At 46.0% G+C, this 16,448-nt stretch overlaps 1 protein-coding gene across 1 annotated transcript; it reads left to right on the forward strand.

Moving 5' to 3' along the window:
• Positions 1 to 1,583: 1,583 nt before the first annotated feature.
• LOC127217622 (putative uncharacterized protein ENSP00000383309) lies at positions 1,584 to 4,591 on the forward strand. Its single transcript, XM_051178606.1, has 2 exons — positions 1,584 to 1,659; positions 3,411 to 4,591. The coding sequence occupies exons 1-2, from the start codon at positions 1,584 to 1,586 to the stop codon at positions 4,589 to 4,591; spliced, it is 1,257 nt and encodes a 418-aa protein (XP_051034563.1).
• The last annotated feature ends 11,857 nt before the right edge of the window (positions 4,592 to 16,448 follow it).

The following is a 16,448-nucleotide window of genomic DNA, read 5'->3' on the forward strand; positions in this document are numbered from 1 at the left end:
TGAAAACAAAAATGGTTCCATGTAACACCACCCACAGATAATAATAATAAAAGTCATAAAACAAGGAACACCTCCCAGACAGCTCCTGTAAAATTGAAATTTAGAGTAAAGTCACATATTGAGCATACATACTGAACAGAGAAGAAGTCACAGCCTTGAAAACGACCTAAACATCAGCTCACAAGGCAGGCAATGTGTGTTAGATCCAGATAGGCAGTGTGTGGTGGGGTCACTGTAGGCAGGTCCTGACCACAGGAGGTATTTATAACACAGGGGCCTCAAACGGGGCAGGTGGAAGAGTGAGTTCATACCAGAAAAACAAAATGGCTTGAACCTTGCGATTATATCCAGTTCAAGGCCTGCAAGCCACTCATGGCCAAGAATAGCTATGAGGATAGCCCAGCACAAAACCATAAATTTGCTGAAAACATTACAAGATGGTTTTTTTGTTTGTTTGTTTTCTTTTTTGTTTTGTTTGAGAAAGGGTTTCTCTCTGTAGCCTTGGCTGTCCTAGAACTCCATAGACAAGGCTGGCCTCAAATTTATAGAGATCCACCTGCCTCTGCCTCCCCACTGATGGAATTAAAGGTGTGTCATTGCCCAGCTGAGATATTGCTTTTATAATGTGGAAGGGTTGGATTCCCCTGAGAAAGAATGAGGGTTTGAGATGGCAGAAGGAAGAGAGTATGACACATTATGTCTTGAAGGGGGTTAGAAAGGAAGAAAGGGACAAATAAAGTATGAGCTGAACCTTTCCATCAACAGCATTATCTTTGCATGGAAGGAAGGATGCTTGCCACAATGGTCAAACCATCAACAGCCACCAGGTCACAGAGACTACCTTCCTTCCCTTACTGTCAGCCTTATCCTGAAAGCAACAGGATTCATGACATATTTAACACATGGATTGACAAGGAGAAGAGAAAGCCTTATCCATAGCACCACTGGGGCTTGTCGGCACTCCACAAGGAATTGGTACATTTGCAACTCTGCCACTGAAAATTGTCTGTTTTTTTCCTCCCACTCATGTTCTAGAATTTTATTTATAACACTTTTTGGCCTGCTCTTTAAAGTGTGTGTGCCTCTGTGTGTGAGAGACTGAGAAACTAAAGTACTCTATTAAGCTTGGAGCTTCTGGAAAGCAGGCCCCATATACATTCCAAGTATTATAATTATGATCCATTATGCATAAGGAGCAGTAATATAGACGGTGCCCACCCCCCATTCTGGTAGCACCATCTTGCTTCTGCCTCCTAAGCAGAATGTGAGTCTAGCCACAGCTTCTGGTCCTGGTCCCAGGAAGGCTGCCTGACTCCAGGTCCTGGAGGCTTTCCGGAACACTGTCACCCAGGTCCTGGAAGGGACTTCAGAGAATCCCCAGACTCAGTTCTTTGCTGTCAGATAGGTCTAGCACATGACACCTTTTGCGTCAAAAGAGAAAGAGGTCACTAATGTCACCGGACTTCAGAGAAGTGACAAAAGGTCAATACTTTGGCCACATTGAGACAAGAGGGCCCCCCATCATGTTCCCTGGCACAAGGCTGTATTTTGGACACAAACCCGAATAACCCTGTGCCTTTTCAATGGGTGAGACTCGAGCTGGGACTGGAACAGTGCAGGACTTCCCATCCACAGGCTCTTCCTCTGGTCCACAGGGAGGTAAAGAGCAGTTTAGCCTGGCTTGGGACTGGAGAGGCTGCTGAGGGTCGACAGCAGCCTCCTGGCTCGTAGTTTACCCATTCACTGCTACAGTGAAATTCAATAGAGCAGACCAACAAGCTTGTCCTTGAGCCACTACTCTGCCCTTTTGTTCGTAAGCGACCTTGGGAAAGTTAATCTTTCTCAGCATCATTTTACGTGGGCACAAAACAGCAACAAAAATAGTACATTTCAGGGCCAGTGAGATGGCTCAATGGGTAAAAGTGCTTGCTGCCAAACAAAATATACAAGAAGGAGTTGGCTGCACACCTATAATCCCAGCACTCAGGAGGCTGAAAGCAGAAAGATACAGAGTTCAGGCCAGCCTGAACTACATAGCCAATTAAAGGAAGCCTGAGCTCTGAAGCAAGACTCCAATGTCTCACAACAAACAAAAGGACATGATGGGTCTGTCTAAATATCTAGCAATGCAAACACTGGTTAAAATTCCAACTGGGAAAACATTCTGTTATAGAAAGATGGGCTTGAACAGCAAATCTTACAAGATCTGGGGCTTTATTTTTGGTTGTATTGCTGTGTTTTTTTTTTTTTTTTTTTTTTTGTTTTTGGTTTTTCAAGACATGGTTTCTCTGTATTATTGCTTTGGAGGCTGTCCTGTAACTCAATCTGTAGACTAACTCGAACTAATGGAGATCTGCTTGCCTCTGCCTTCCTAGTGCTAGGATTAAAGGCGTGCACCATCACCACCACTTAAAAACTGGAATTAAAGGCATGCACTACTACTGATAGGCTAACCCAGAGTCTTGATTGTCTTCATTTACTTTGAAAGCCATACTTTCCACCAGAATAACTTATTTGAAATATTAAGTGAATACTTGAGGTAAAATGGCAGGCATAGAGCCTTACATAACATCCGCAATAATTATTATTTCTATTGTAATTATAGAACAGGTGGTCAAATGCAAGATGTTTGCATATCGTGCATATGAATCCTGGGTTTGGTCCTCAGCACTGCATAAAAGAGACTTAGGGGTGTATGCTTAGAATACCAATTTGGAAGCAAGAGGATAAGAAATTCAACAAGAGCTGGGCATTGGTGGTGCACGCCTTTGATCCAAGCACTCAGAAGACAGGGTCAGGTGGATCTCTGTGAGTTCAAGGCCAGCCTGGTCTACAGAGCTAGTTCTAGGACAGGCTCCAAAGCTACACAGAGATACCCTGTCTTGAAAAACTGGAAAAAGAAAATTTCAGGGAGAGTACAAGGGTTTTATAAAAAGGGAAGAATGTGAAAAGAAAAGCGAAAGAGGAGACTTTACAACTTTTATCCTTTCCACAAAGCTCAACGCCGAATAGATACTTTGCCCCCAAAGCCTATTTAGTCAGCTCAGAAAGGTGTGGAATTTTCCCCAGACTCCAATGCTGGCATTTGTCAACCTGATCCTTGAGCCTGAGGCCCACTAGGGAAAGAGCAGGAGGGCTGTTGTAATTCCTCCAAGCCAAAAGTTAATGAGGCAATGGAGAGGCCCTTCCTCCGGGCATACAAAAGCAGGATTCTCCCCTCAAGGAACTTAGACTCGCTGCTGGGCTCTCATTCCCTCCCTATCACACCCACTTGTATGTGCTTTTTTTTAAGGACCCTTGAGTCTTTTCTTGAGAGAATTGCCTGGCTGTCTCTAATTAGGCCTGTAAAGTCAGTGGAGACAAGGGCCCTGGCTTCTTTCATTCCTTTTGTTCCCCTCTCCTCACTGCAGCGGAGCAGCCCTCCCTCCTCACTGCAGCACAGCAGTCCTCCCTCCTCACTGCAGCACAGCAGTCCTCCCTCCTTACTGCAGCACAGCAGTCCTCCCTCCTCACTGCAGCACAGCAGTCCTCCCTCCTCACTGCAGCACAGCAGTCCTCCCTCCTCACTGCAGCACAGCAGTCCTCCCTCCTCACTGCAGCACAGCAGTCCTCCCTCCTCACTGCAGCACAGCAGTCCTCCCTCCTTACTGCAGCACAGCAGTCCTCCCTCCTCACTGCAGCACAGCAGTCCTCCCTCCTCACTGCAGCACAGCAGTCCTCCCTCCTCACTGCAGCACAGCAGTCCTCCCTCCTCACTGCAGCACAGCAGTCCTCCCTCCTCACTGCAGCACAGCAGTCCTCCTCCTCACTGCAGCACAGCAGTCCTCCCTCCTCACTGCAGCACAGCAGTCCTCCCTCCTCACTGCAGCACAGCAGTCCTCCCTCCTCACTGCAGCGCAGCAGTCCTCTCTCCTCACTGCAGCACAGCAGTCCTCCCTCCTCACTGCAGCACAGCAGTCCTCCCTCCTCACTGCAGCACAGCAGTCCTCCCTCCTCACTGCAGCACAGCAGTCCTCCCTCCTCACTGCAGCACAGCAGTCCTCCCTCCTCACTGCAGCGCAGCAGTCCTCCCTCCTCACTGCAGCACAGCAGTCCTCTCTCCTCACTGCAGCACAGCAGTCCTCCCTCCTCACTGCAGCACAGCAGTCCTCCCTCCTCACTGCAGCACAGCAGTCCTCCCTCCTCACTGCAGCGCAGCAGTCCTCCCTCCTCACTGCAGCGCAGCAGTCCTCCCTCCTCACTGCAGCGCAGCAGTCCTCTCTCCTCACTGCAGCACAGCAGTCCTCCCTCCTCACTGCAGCACAGCAGTCCTCCCTCCTCACTGCAGCACAGCAGTCCTCTCTCCTCACTGCAGCACAGCAGTCCTCCCTCCTCACTGCAGCACAGCAGTCCTCTCCTGCTCACTGCAGCACAGCAGTCCTCCCTCCTCACTGCCAGCGGAGCAGTCCTCCTTCCTCACTGCAGCGCAGCAGTCCTCCCTCCTCACTGCAGCGCAGCAGTCCTCTCTCCTCACTGCAGCACAGCAGTCCTCCCTTCTCACTGCCAGCGGAGCAGTACTCCCTCATGCCAAGACCTCTATCGAAGTTGCTGACTATATGACCTTGGGGACTTGGTCAACAGCTGAATCTGTGTTAAGTGTCACGTACTGGTGACTGCTCCTGGCTAGCTGGTTCGCACAGAGTGCAAGAGACCACAATGTCTAAGTATGCCAAGGGCAGTTACGTAGAGAGAGGCAAGCTGTGAGCAGATGGGGGTGGGGGAGGTGCCCAGGAGGTGGGGGTGCTCTGTCACCTCCCTCCATAGATTGGATGTAATTACCTCTCCAGCATGTGCCCAGATTACCTTCTGTGAAATTGAGTCTTTGACAGCAAACTGCCTGTTCAAAGTGACAGGAGCCAAAGGAGTGGGGGTGAGGCAGATGAGGCTGTATTTTTGCAAAGCCTGACCTTTTCAGATACAATTGAATATGGAAAGCATCTTTTGGATGCTCCTCCACCATCAGCACCACCACAGCAAAGACACGAACTCTATGGGTGGTTTTAGATCACACTTGCTTCTGCAGGCTCAGGGATTGCTTTCCCACATTAGCTATAAAGCACAGCATCCTGGCAATTCCGGGTAGGCTTTAAAAATATATATTACATTTATTTGTGTGTGCGTGGGGAGCAGGGTTTCTTGTATGCCACAGCACTTGCATTGAAGTTGGAGGAAAATGTGTGGGATTCTGGTTCTATCCTTCCTGTGGGTCTCAGGAATCAAACTCATGTCAAGAGGGTTTGCTGCCAAGAACCTTTGTGGACGAGCCATCTCAACAGCCCCAAGGACAGCTTTTTGATCTGCAGGAAGCAGAAGAGAGCATGCTTGGAGTCAGGAGGCCATCCTAGCAGAACCACTGGGGACTGTGAGCTTTAGGGATTGTCCTATCCCTAGGCAGCATCAGTTTCCTTCACTCACAGATGCAAAGGAAGCAGAAGAATCTAGCCACCTAAATCCCATCATAATAAGCAAGCCTCTAAATCTGACTTGGAAAACAATATTCCTCAGGCCTGTTGGGCAGGAGGGAGCAGATTTATTTCACTTGGTTCTTTTTTAACTGGCTTTATTTCATTTCCTCTGTGTGTGTGGCAGGAAGTGTGTATGTACATGCCTTGGTGCACGGGTGGAGGTCAGAGGACAATTTATGAGAGCCAGTTCTCTCCATGCATGTTCATGCGTGTCTCGGAGCTAGAAATCAGGTCTTCAAGCTTTGTGGCAAGTGTATTTACCTGCTGAGCCATCTTGCTGCCCTCCCCATCCCCACCCCTACCCCCACAGTTGGTGCTTAAAAGAGGAGCTGAGGCAAGTTACAAAAAGGAAGCTTTTACCTCTGGATAAGGAAGGGTTTTTTTGGCCCCTTGGACTTGCTGTTAAAATCTAAATAGGCTGCCTGTTAAAGGAATCAGTTTTGCTGGCAGAGAAGTGGTTATATTTCAGATGTGGTACTCCGAGCCACACATCCTGCTTCTTTGATCAAATTTGCAAAAGTCCAAAGCCCTATGTGCTCATGATTCAACGTGACTGACTGTGAGATCCTGCTGGACTAAGAGGGAGGAAGGAGGCTGTTAGTTTGCTTGTTTTCGACTGTGTCTCATTATATAGCTCTGGCTGGCCTGGAACTCTCTGTGTAGACTAAGCTAAATGCTGGGATTATAGGCGTGAGTCACCCCTTGAGGCTGGGTTTCTTGCCCTAGAAAGCAAAGTGCAGAGTTGGGTCTGCTGGGCAAGAGAGTGACTGGCTCCTAGAGACTGGGTGCCTTTCTGCAGTGAGTTTGGAATGTTCTTGCTTAGTCCCTCCACCCGCGCGCCTAGGACTCACTCCAGGTGCCAGCCCTTCCTTCTCCTGTAGGGCTGTCTTGTGTCAGGCAGGTCCTAAGGCCCACCTGTTTAGCTACTCTGCGGAACAAGTCCATTCCTCTCCCCCAAGGGAGAACAGCCAGCAAGCAAGCTTGGCAAGGAAATACAAGATGTATGAACTCCAAACCATTTTTCACTAGTGTGCCAGCCCCCTAAAGGTACTCTATGGGCAAAAGACATGAAATTAGCATTCTTGACCTTTGCCCCCAACAAATCACCACTCCCCTGACAAAGAGTGACTAGTCACAAAGCAGATTTCAGCAACTCCAGCCTCAGAGACACAACCACAACCTGGAGCTGTGCATTTTAAGAGACAGGTTTTGAACCATCTTGACCCCACCCCCACCCCCACCGCTGTAAGTATATTTGGCCTTCTAATGTGCATTCCTCACAGAGAAAACATTCAATCCCATACTCTACTTCCAATAATCCTTCACACTGGCAGGGAGGGGCGACCTATTGACAATCAGCAAAGCTGAATTCCATGAGCCTGTGCTTAAATCAGTGACTCAGTGCACTTCTGGAACATATGTGGCAGGTAAGTGGCTTGGGGAGGAAGCTCAGTTGGTAGAGTGCTTGCCAAGAACGCACAACGCCCTGGATCCAATGCCCAACACTACATTAATAGGCCTTGGTAGCACATGCCAGCCATCCCAGCCATCTCAGCACTGGGGAGGTGGGAGATAGATGCAAAAGGACAAGGAGTTCAAATTCATCCTTGGTTACAGCAAGTTCAAAGCCAGCCTGGGCTATGTGAGATCCTGTCTCAAAAAAGGTGTCAGGGTTCCAACAGAAATCTCAGATCCAGGTTTAAGTTGTTATTCTCTGTCTAGTAAATTGTATGCCTAGTATGCATAAGACCCTGGGTTCCATGCACAGCACTGGAAAAATAAAACTGTAAACTCAGGTGCTATCGCTCCACTGGGCAGAGCAGTATTTATAGGTAAGAAAGCTGGGGCCTACAATCTCCCTTTCTGACCATCTTGAACCAAATAGAGGGCACCAAGATCATAAAAACAACGTCTCATTGGCTGTTGGAAGGCATACAGCCTTAGAAGGTCAAGGAAGGCTTCACTCTAAACCCTCCATCGGCTCCCACGCTCCCTGGTCATTAAGCCACACATGTTTGTTTGTTTGTAGAGACAGAGTTTCCCTGTGTTGTTTTGGAGTCTGTCCTGGAACTCGCTCTGTAGACCAGGCTGGCCTCAAACTCACAGGGATCCGCCTGTGTCTGCCTCCTGAGTACTGGAATTAAAGGCGTGGATCACCAATGCCAGCAAGCCACACACATGTGGCTGAGATGTGGTCTTCTACCTCTAGATCTTTCTCCAGCACTATAGGAACAGGTGGCTACTGTGGTAGCTCAATAATTCAAATTTTCCTGAGTGTTGTCGCTGTGTGATTTCAGAAAGATTTTTTTTTTTTTTGTGATTGTTAGATTCATTTGCTAGTTGTTTTAATTTTTGTTGTTTTGAGACAGAATTTTGCTGTGCATCCCAGGCTGGCCTTGAACTAACTATGCAGGTCATATTAACCTCACACTTGCTTCAATCAACCCTTGTGCCTTAGACTTCCCAGTGCTAAGATTACAGGCTGAACAAGGCCGAGTTTCAATGGTTTCTCAGGTTTTCTTCTTTTAATGTCCCTCCTTGTCATCTCTCGCTCTAATCTTTTTTAAAAGTAGAATACCTGCAGCTGGCAAGATAACTCAGTGGGTAAAGGGTATTTACTGCCACAAAGTTCAAGTCCCCGGACCTGCATGATGGAAAGAGACAGTTCATGCCCACAAGTTTTCTTCTGATCTCTACACATGGACTGTGGTGCTTCCATCGAAAGAAATAAGTAAAGAGGAAGTCCTTGACAGATGTTTGGTTGCATTTGTGCCCTTCAGTAATCCCAGTACTTGGGAAGCTGAGGAAGGAAGAGTTCATTCAATGCCACCTTGGCCAATAGAGTGAGAGTCTGCAATAGAGATGGACAGGGAGGGAAAGAGAAACAAGGCAGAGAGACATGTACACACAGAGAGAGACTGACTTAGAAAAGATAGAACAAAAGAGAAAAAAAACACATAGGAATGTTCTAACACTGGGCATATCCCAACTTGTCTCTGTCTTTTTAATTTAACTAAGCTTGTCACCTGGGTCCCTTGCTTCCTCTCTTGCTGGCCCAGGACCCCTGTCAATGCACTTCCATGAGTGGGTACAGAGCAGGAGTTGCTTTGTTGATTTTCTCTCAGCCAGCAATCACCATCTTCCCGGTGGCCTTTGAGGGCTTCTCCAGGAACCCTTAGACATGGGCAGGACTCAGCTGATCTCTGAATTTATGACAGCCATATTCCAGAGCTGAGCCCTTGGAAGGAGAGCTCGGGTGGGGGTGGTCGTGGCTATAGGTATACCTACTCTGCTCCTGCAATAATGGATATGATCGAGATAACTAATCAAATGTGATACTGAGAGGTGGAGGATATATCTATCATGGGTGGAATCCAACTAGTCTAGCATGTGCAAGGCCTGGGTTCTATCCCCACACTGCAACAAAACAAAAAGATGAGATTCAGTACAGAATTGATTATCTTGTAAGTGTGGATAACAGAGGGGATATTGGAAGGTGATACATTACCATTTGTTGAGAGGCTGGCTGAGTGGTACTTATTTGTGTCTGGGCGTTTCCTTACGGTATCTTGTATACTCTTAACAAACTTATGGTAATGATGAGGCCACAGATGTGAGTTGTATGAGACAACATCATACAACTGTTTTACCATGGCTCCTGTGTCCACCACTTCAGCACCTGTGTCCCATGGGCTTCAGCATAGCATGCCCAATGGCCAACACTGCCCCATAGGGAAGAAGATGCCAACAGAAGCTTCAGATTTCTGTGCTCATGTCTGTTGCCATGGGAAGGGCTTGAGCTGCTGTGCTCATCTGATTGGTGTTTTACCTGACTTTTCCTGAGTTTTCCCCCTCCCCTAACACACACACATTCCCAGGAAAGTCTTTAGAGGGCATAGCTGCCCCTTTGACTTCCCTCTTCCATCCAGGCTGGAACTCTTATCCTGGGATCCAACCCTCCCCGGAAGCAGGAATCTATGTGCTAATGTGTTAATCCTCCTATTCAAAAGGTCGTTACTTCCCTACTGTGGGGACCAGCGGCAGTCTATACCCACCCCCTTACAGTATTTCTGTCCTGGGGTGAGCCTTGTTCCAGCCTAATTATAGCACAAAGGGGAGTTTAGACCCACTCAGGCAGTTGTTTAAATTTACTGGGAGCAAAGGGGGCTGGGGATTTGGAAGGTAGCATGAGGGTTCCAACTTCCAAATGACTGAAGACAATGTGATGGCCCAGGCTATTAGAGAAGCCAGGAGGGCACAGAGAGTTGAGCCCCGCACATATGCGCTAGCCAGAGGGGTCACCCAGAGCAGTGGGAGTAAGCCTCCTAGAGAACGTCTCCCTCCTGCTGGCCCAGGGGTCCTTTGTTGTGGGAGCCTTCCCTGAGTGTCAGACAGGCTGGGCTCAGGGTTTCCACCTGAGCGTTCTGAAAACACAAAGAGAAAGGAATGGGTACACAATCACCATAACACTGGCAGGTGGGGAGGACAGGTGGGGACTGCCTCTGATAAGAGTAGCGATGGCGCACTGGCTCCTACTTAGCTGAGCAAATGGAGCAGGGAGAACCTGTGGGAGACAATAAGGGAAGAAGTGGACCCTGGCCACCGGATTCTGTGGAGAAGCAAAAGGAGTTAGGATCTCCTGTAGCTCAGGCTGGCTTTGAACTCATTATTTCCTTGAAACTCCCGATCCTGCTTACTTTACCTCCCAAGTGCTGGAATTAATAGGTGTAAGTCACCACATCCACTTCATGCCACGCTGAAGATGGAACCCAAAGCTTCTGTGCATGCTGGTTGAGCACGCAATTTATTTTAGTCCCCAACTGGCCCTGCGTTTTATTGGTGCTCTGAATATGTTGGACAAACTCATCTCTAGTGAACTATCAAGTGTCCCTATTCTAGAATTTACCTTCTGAGAAGAGTTTCCAGCAAGTAAAAGAAAGAGCAAGGCATGAGACTGAAACAAAAGAGGACCTGTCCCTCTGGCAATGAAAAAAAAAAGAAAAAAAAAGAGAGAGAGAGAGAAGCAATGGTGGCTGCCCATTGCTCAGCCCTTTTGAAGCATTGTGAAGCCACAGATAACCAGCTCCAAGGGACCTGCATCCCACTAAAGGGCTTGTCTACTGCTGCTTTGTGATAACATTCTGACTACCCAAAAGCCCAAGAGCCTACAGAGGAAGCAGGGAAAGACTAGGGCAAAACATACCAATATTTACAGTCTGGAGAGTAAGGGTGACTCCTGGTCCTATAGTTCAGAAATGAGCAAGACCTTGTCCCTGTCCTCAAGGAATTTACATCATAGCCATGGTGCGTCTGTTTATATAAACAAGTTCTGTATTTTTCTCATTGTTGGGAATGGAACCCAGGACCTCAAGAAGGCTTCTTTTTTTCTTCACTCAACTTCACCTGCAACCCTATAAGAAATTCATTTCAAGGCAATGTGGTCAGAAGACATATCCAGAGGGAATACTTCACTCTGGCTGCAGAAACAGGGGAAAGTTTCTGGGGGGAGACAGAAAAAGTAAATAAAAGATAAAACAGAGAGCCAAGCAGCATGGCTCATGACTGTAATTCCAGAACTTGTGGGAGGCTGAGGCAGTAAGATCAGTGCTAGTCTATGACACATGATGATTTCCAAGTCAGCATGGGCTTTTTAAGAGTGAGACCCTATCTCAAGAAAAAGAAAAAGTAGGAGGATCTCTGTGTCTCTGTGAGTTCGAGGCCAGCCTGGTCTGCAGAGTGAGTTCTAGGACAGCCAGGGCTGTTACACAGAGAAACCCTGTCTCCAAAAAAAAAAAAAAAAAAAAAAAAAAAAAAAAATCAAAGAAACAAACAAAACTGCACCATCCCCAAAAGGAAACAAAAAAGAGAAGAGATGAAGAAAAGTTGAGAAGTCACTAGCTAAGATAGAATGAGAGAAGAGCAGGATGTTCCAAGAGGAATTAGTCCAGGATCTTCAGTGGGAATAGCATGGAGTTCAGAGTTCTAAGTCCAGCTTCAATAAACCAGCATCATCTGGATGGTGGAGGCTCAAAGAGTTAATGCTATACTGGGCTGCATAAGGCTCTATCAGTGCCCGTGTAGCAACAGATATCCTCTTACTCACACACATACAAGAAGTGCTAACTGGACTCAGTAATTAAAAAAAAAAGTGGACATAAAGTTTGGAGAGGGTGTATTTGGGGGACCCAGGAGTAGAGAGGAGTAAGAGGGCAAAGTGGAAGATTGATATGATAAAAATATATTGTATAGCTGTAAAAATAATGAAAATAAATGGCACAAAAATTAGAGGTTTTAAAAACTCGGAACTAGAAATAAACACTCATTCTGGAAGAATATTGGTGGTGTGGGGGGTTGACTACAAGCTAAGCAGTACCTAATATAATGCTACTGAAGACACAAGACAACTAATGTTCACTGCTGTTTTGCCTTCCTGGGATATGATATGTTTTAGGGAGAAATTGGTTCAAACAAGATTAAAATGTGCTACTCATTTATTGCCTATCACATCGGGGATAGAACTGGGCCCTGCAAACATTAGGCAAATTACTCTACTGTTGAGTTACACTCCCCAAACCTAACAAGATATTTAACCTAGCTGATCCTGAGAAGTGAAAAGGTAACCAGAAATTTAAGCAAGCTAGTTTATTCTATGGCCTTAGGCACATATCTTATCGCACAACAGAAAAAAACAACAACATCAAAAACACAGGGACAGATCTAAAACTGTTTCTGTAACTAACAAGGTGACAAGACTATGCCAGATACTATAAAATCCCACTAGCTATTGCATGGTCTATGGGTGTTTTTACTTATGTTTTTAAATTTAATTTTGGGTTTTACATTTTTTTCCCTGGCCTATTTTCAGGAGAATTGGTTTCTCTTCTCCTCTATGATTTCAGAACATTTCAAAAGTCTTTACATGAAAACATAGGAGTGATGCCTTGTGGGTAGCATGATAGCATTTGTGGGGACAGTGAGCAGGCAGGCAAACTCAGATCTGTCAACAATTCTTTACCTCCTTGATTGGAAGGAAGGAAAAGAACATGCTATTTCTATAGCATAAAGTTCCAGATTTTCAACATATTGAGTCTGCTCTGTCTTGGAGTTGTCTACAATAGACAGATTCCTTTGTGCTGGGAAACATTAGGAAGGTCAATATTCTTTTCTGATTTTTTTCTTTTAAGCAAAGGGTTCATTCTCACACTCTAAAGTGGGGATATTAGATATCATCCAGATAATGTGCTCAATGGTTGGGCAGACTTCAGTTTCAAACATAAAGCTCCAGGGCAAACAGCTTTTATGTATTCAGTTACATGGTCTTTATTTCTAAGATAATGTTTTTCAACAAATGCTCCTCAGCCCAGGAGGAAATACAGAAGTGATCAACTAAACTAAAAATCATAATGAAGCTAATAACAAATCCCGAAGGCCAAACAATCCCAAGAGGCATCGCTTTGGGCTTCCCAATCAACCAGAACTGCCTCAGAAAGGCAAATTCTGGAATGGGTTAGGGAAAGGCCTCTTGCCAAAGAGAGGTGATTGGTGCCTAGGAGGAAGTGGGAAAAGCAGCCTGCTGGGCAATCAGAGGACTTCCCTACAAGTCCTGTCCCTGGCTGATGAGCTATACAACAAGGTGTAATCACTTCCTGTCCCTGGCTTTCAGCTTCCTCAAATTCACAAGAAAGGTCTAGGCCTTGACCTAGAGGAAAGGACACAGGAACTGGAGTCAGATGGCTGAGCCAAGCAAGGATTCTGCCTTCTGCTTCTGCCACTGACCAGCCAGTAATGTTGGGGAAGTTCTCCAAGCCTCAGTTCCCTCCTCTGTAAGTCAATGGCAATAGTTCTTTTCTGTCTGCAGCACCCTGAAGATGAAAAGGGAGGCTGCTGTCAAGTGTCTGCCACATATTAAGTACCACTCAGGCAACTCCTTTCCAGTTTCTTTTCTAGTCCTACAGCACAAGGGACCCAATCCAGTTCCTTTCTGTTGGGAATCCAGTCCACACTTTAAAGGAAACCCCTAATTCCTAATCACTACAAAACACACACACACACACACACACACACACACACACACACACACACACACACCTCTGAATCCCTTTTTCAGTTTTCTAAATTGCCACTAAAACTTTCTTTCTGGGAAGCATTTGGCCAATTCATTAAGAAAGAGCCTATCCACAACTTCTCTTCCCCCACAGCAGTCCAGGAGCAAAGGGGAAGAACTGTCATTTCTTTCACTTACAGACCCCATCATGAGGACATTGCCCAAGAGACAGAGCTCCCATTAGCCTCCCATTTCCTTCCCTCCAGGTGTTCCATAGCAAGCTTGAGATTCCCCTAGGGCTTCCAGCTGCAGAGGTCCAAGAAGAGCAGACTCTCTCTACCTTCCAGTTTCTGGCTTAAGGGACTAGTCTATTCCATAACAGGGCCCTGGAAAACAGAGCATCTGCAAAGACTCTCTCTCCTTGGGGGATCTGGATGGTTTTGCTAACACAACGGTTGAGGGCCACTGCTTAATAGCCAAAGGAAGAGGAATGCCTTGTTCAGAATGCCTTGCTTCCAAGGACGTGTGTTTGTAAAAGGAACACACATAGGACTCACTCTGTAGATCAGGCTGGCCTGCTGCCAACTCACAGAGAGCCACTTGCCTCTGCATCCTGAGTGCTGGGATTAACCTGTTGTTTTCTTAAGCTTCTTGAATTGGTGGGATTTGAATAAAGAAATTAGGTTCAGTGATGGTGGCTAGGGGTTACTAAGGATGTTAAAGGGAGAATTACAACATGCAGGAAACAAAAGCAAAGAGAAAGGTCAGAATAGGCTATGACATGGGACAGAAACGTAAGGGTTAAAAATGTGGTCCTAGCTTCAGGAGTGAGAAGTATCTTCAAGTAGCTATTTGGATAATTTGAAGGCAAAGAAATAGGTTTAGATGTGGAATTAGCATTAAGGATTTAGTAAAAAATAAAAAAAAATATTGTTTTGATTTGTTAAAGAAAGAAGAATCTGAGGCAGGCATAATGTGAATTCCAGTAATGCCAGCAGTCAGGAGACAGCCACTGGAGAATGGTAAGTTTGAAGCCATTTTTGGGTGATAGAAGACTCTGTCTTAGAACAAAGCAAAGAAAAAACAAGTTGGTTTCGGGTACTGAGGCAGGGGAACGTGTCACAGCCTGTGTCCCTCTCTGTGTGTGCTGGAGGTGGCAGTTGGCTACCTTACCTGTGCCCCAGCACTTCTTGGGAACAGCCTCAATGAATTCCCACAATAATCCAAGAAGAGGAAATTGTTTCATTACCTCCACTTTACATACCTGGAAACCAAGGATCAGAGATGTTTCATGGCATAGCCAAGGTCACTTATATGTTACAAATGGTAGAAGTGAGAACTTGAAACTAGACCTTTGTGCTTCAAACCCAGTATCATGCAAATAAAGACCAAGATTTGGATGAAGAAAGAGAAGAAATCCATAACCATACCATGGCATTCTGGATTCAGGTCTTCGAAGAGAAAGGCCAGAGACACAGCTATACAATCTTGCAGGACTGGTGTCAGGGGTCTGCCAAGATCTCAGCTTCAGTCTGAACGGGACATCCTTGAAGGCCTCCGAGCAAAGCAATAAAGACTATGATTCTGTTTACTTACCCCCCCTCCCCATATATAAGGCATCAAACTTAAGGTTTTCTTAAGTTCTAGACCCAGCCTTCTTTCTGCTTCTTTTTAAGTTATGAGATAGTGTCTTGCCAAGGCCTTGACCACACTATGTAGTCCAGACTGGATTTAACCTTCAGAATGCCGGAATTACAGGTGTGTGCCACCATGCCCACCAATATTCTGATTCCAAGATCCTTAACAATGTTTGAAAGCTTTGCTACTCAGGAGACTCACTCAGGAGGCCATCTCTCTTTCACTCTATCTCTGTCTTTCCCTCTCACACTCTCTGTCTCTCTTTCTCTCTGTGTGTCTCTCTGTCTCTGTCTGTGTGTGTGTGTGTGTGTGTGTGTGTGTGTGTGTGTGTGTGTGTGTGTGTGTATGTGTGTTGTGTGCTGGAAATGAATACTGGGATCCTATACATGCTAAGCATATGTTCTACCACTGAGTTCCCCACAAGCCTCCTACTCATCTCAGGACCATCATACTGAATAGAGGTTATGAGGGTCTTGTTCATTTAAACCAAGCTATACTCTGTCTGAGATCAATGAAAATATATTGCTTGTGTTCAATTTCAAATGCTTCCTGTCTCCTAGTTAAAGGGGAAAAATGAGGGAGCTAGACAGATGACTCAGCAGTTCAGAGCATGTGTTGCTCTTGGAGAGGACCCAGGCTCAGTTCCTAGTATCCACATGGTGGCTTACAGCTATCTATAGCCTCAGTTCCCAGAGATCTGATACCCTTTTCTGATCTCCTTGGGTACCATGCATACATGTAGTACACATACATACATGCAGATAAACACTAATACAATAAAACAAATACCTGTTTGTTTTAACGATTTATTTATTTTATGTATATGGGTGCCTTATCTGCATGTACATCTTTATGCTAGCAGAGAACATCAGATCCCACTATAGAAGGTTGTGAGCCACCATGTGGTTGCTGGGAATTGATCTCAGGACCTTCGGAAGAGCAGCCAGTGCTCTTAACCACTGAGCCATTCTTCCAGCCCCACAAATACATGTTTTTATAAACTTTTTTTAAAGCAGGAAATTCAAGTCATTGGTGGTGGCATATACCTGCAACCTCCTCACTAGGAAATTGGTGACAAGAGTATAAGGAGTTCAAGAGCATCCTCTACTTTGTGGGGCTTAGAGGTTTGTAGTGGAAAAGCTAGAGCTCATGCAAAACCAGAGCTTCGTTGACACATATTTTTTTCCAGTGCTTCATTGTTTCTCTTTTTAAAAGGCATTGGGTTTGAAATAGAGACAGTATTTGACTGGTTACCAATTCAA

Source organism: Phodopus roborovskii, unplaced genomic scaffold (genome assembly GCF_943737965.1).
Source record: "Phodopus roborovskii unplaced genomic scaffold, PHOROB, whole genome shotgun sequence".
Classification (NCBI taxonomy): domain Eukaryota; kingdom Metazoa; phylum Chordata; class Mammalia; order Rodentia; family Cricetidae; genus Phodopus; species Phodopus roborovskii.

Excerpts from the sequence above, each read along its gene's own strand:
- LOC127217622 (XM_051178606.1), top strand. The coding sequence starts at position 1,584 with ATGGGTGAGACTCGAGCTGGGACTGGAACAGTGCAGGACTTCCCATCC. Across the intron at positions 1,660-3,410 it reads TTCCTCTGGTCCACAGGGAG|CGGAGCAGCCCTCCCTCCTC; the intron begins GTAAAGAGCAGT and ends TCCTCACTGCAG.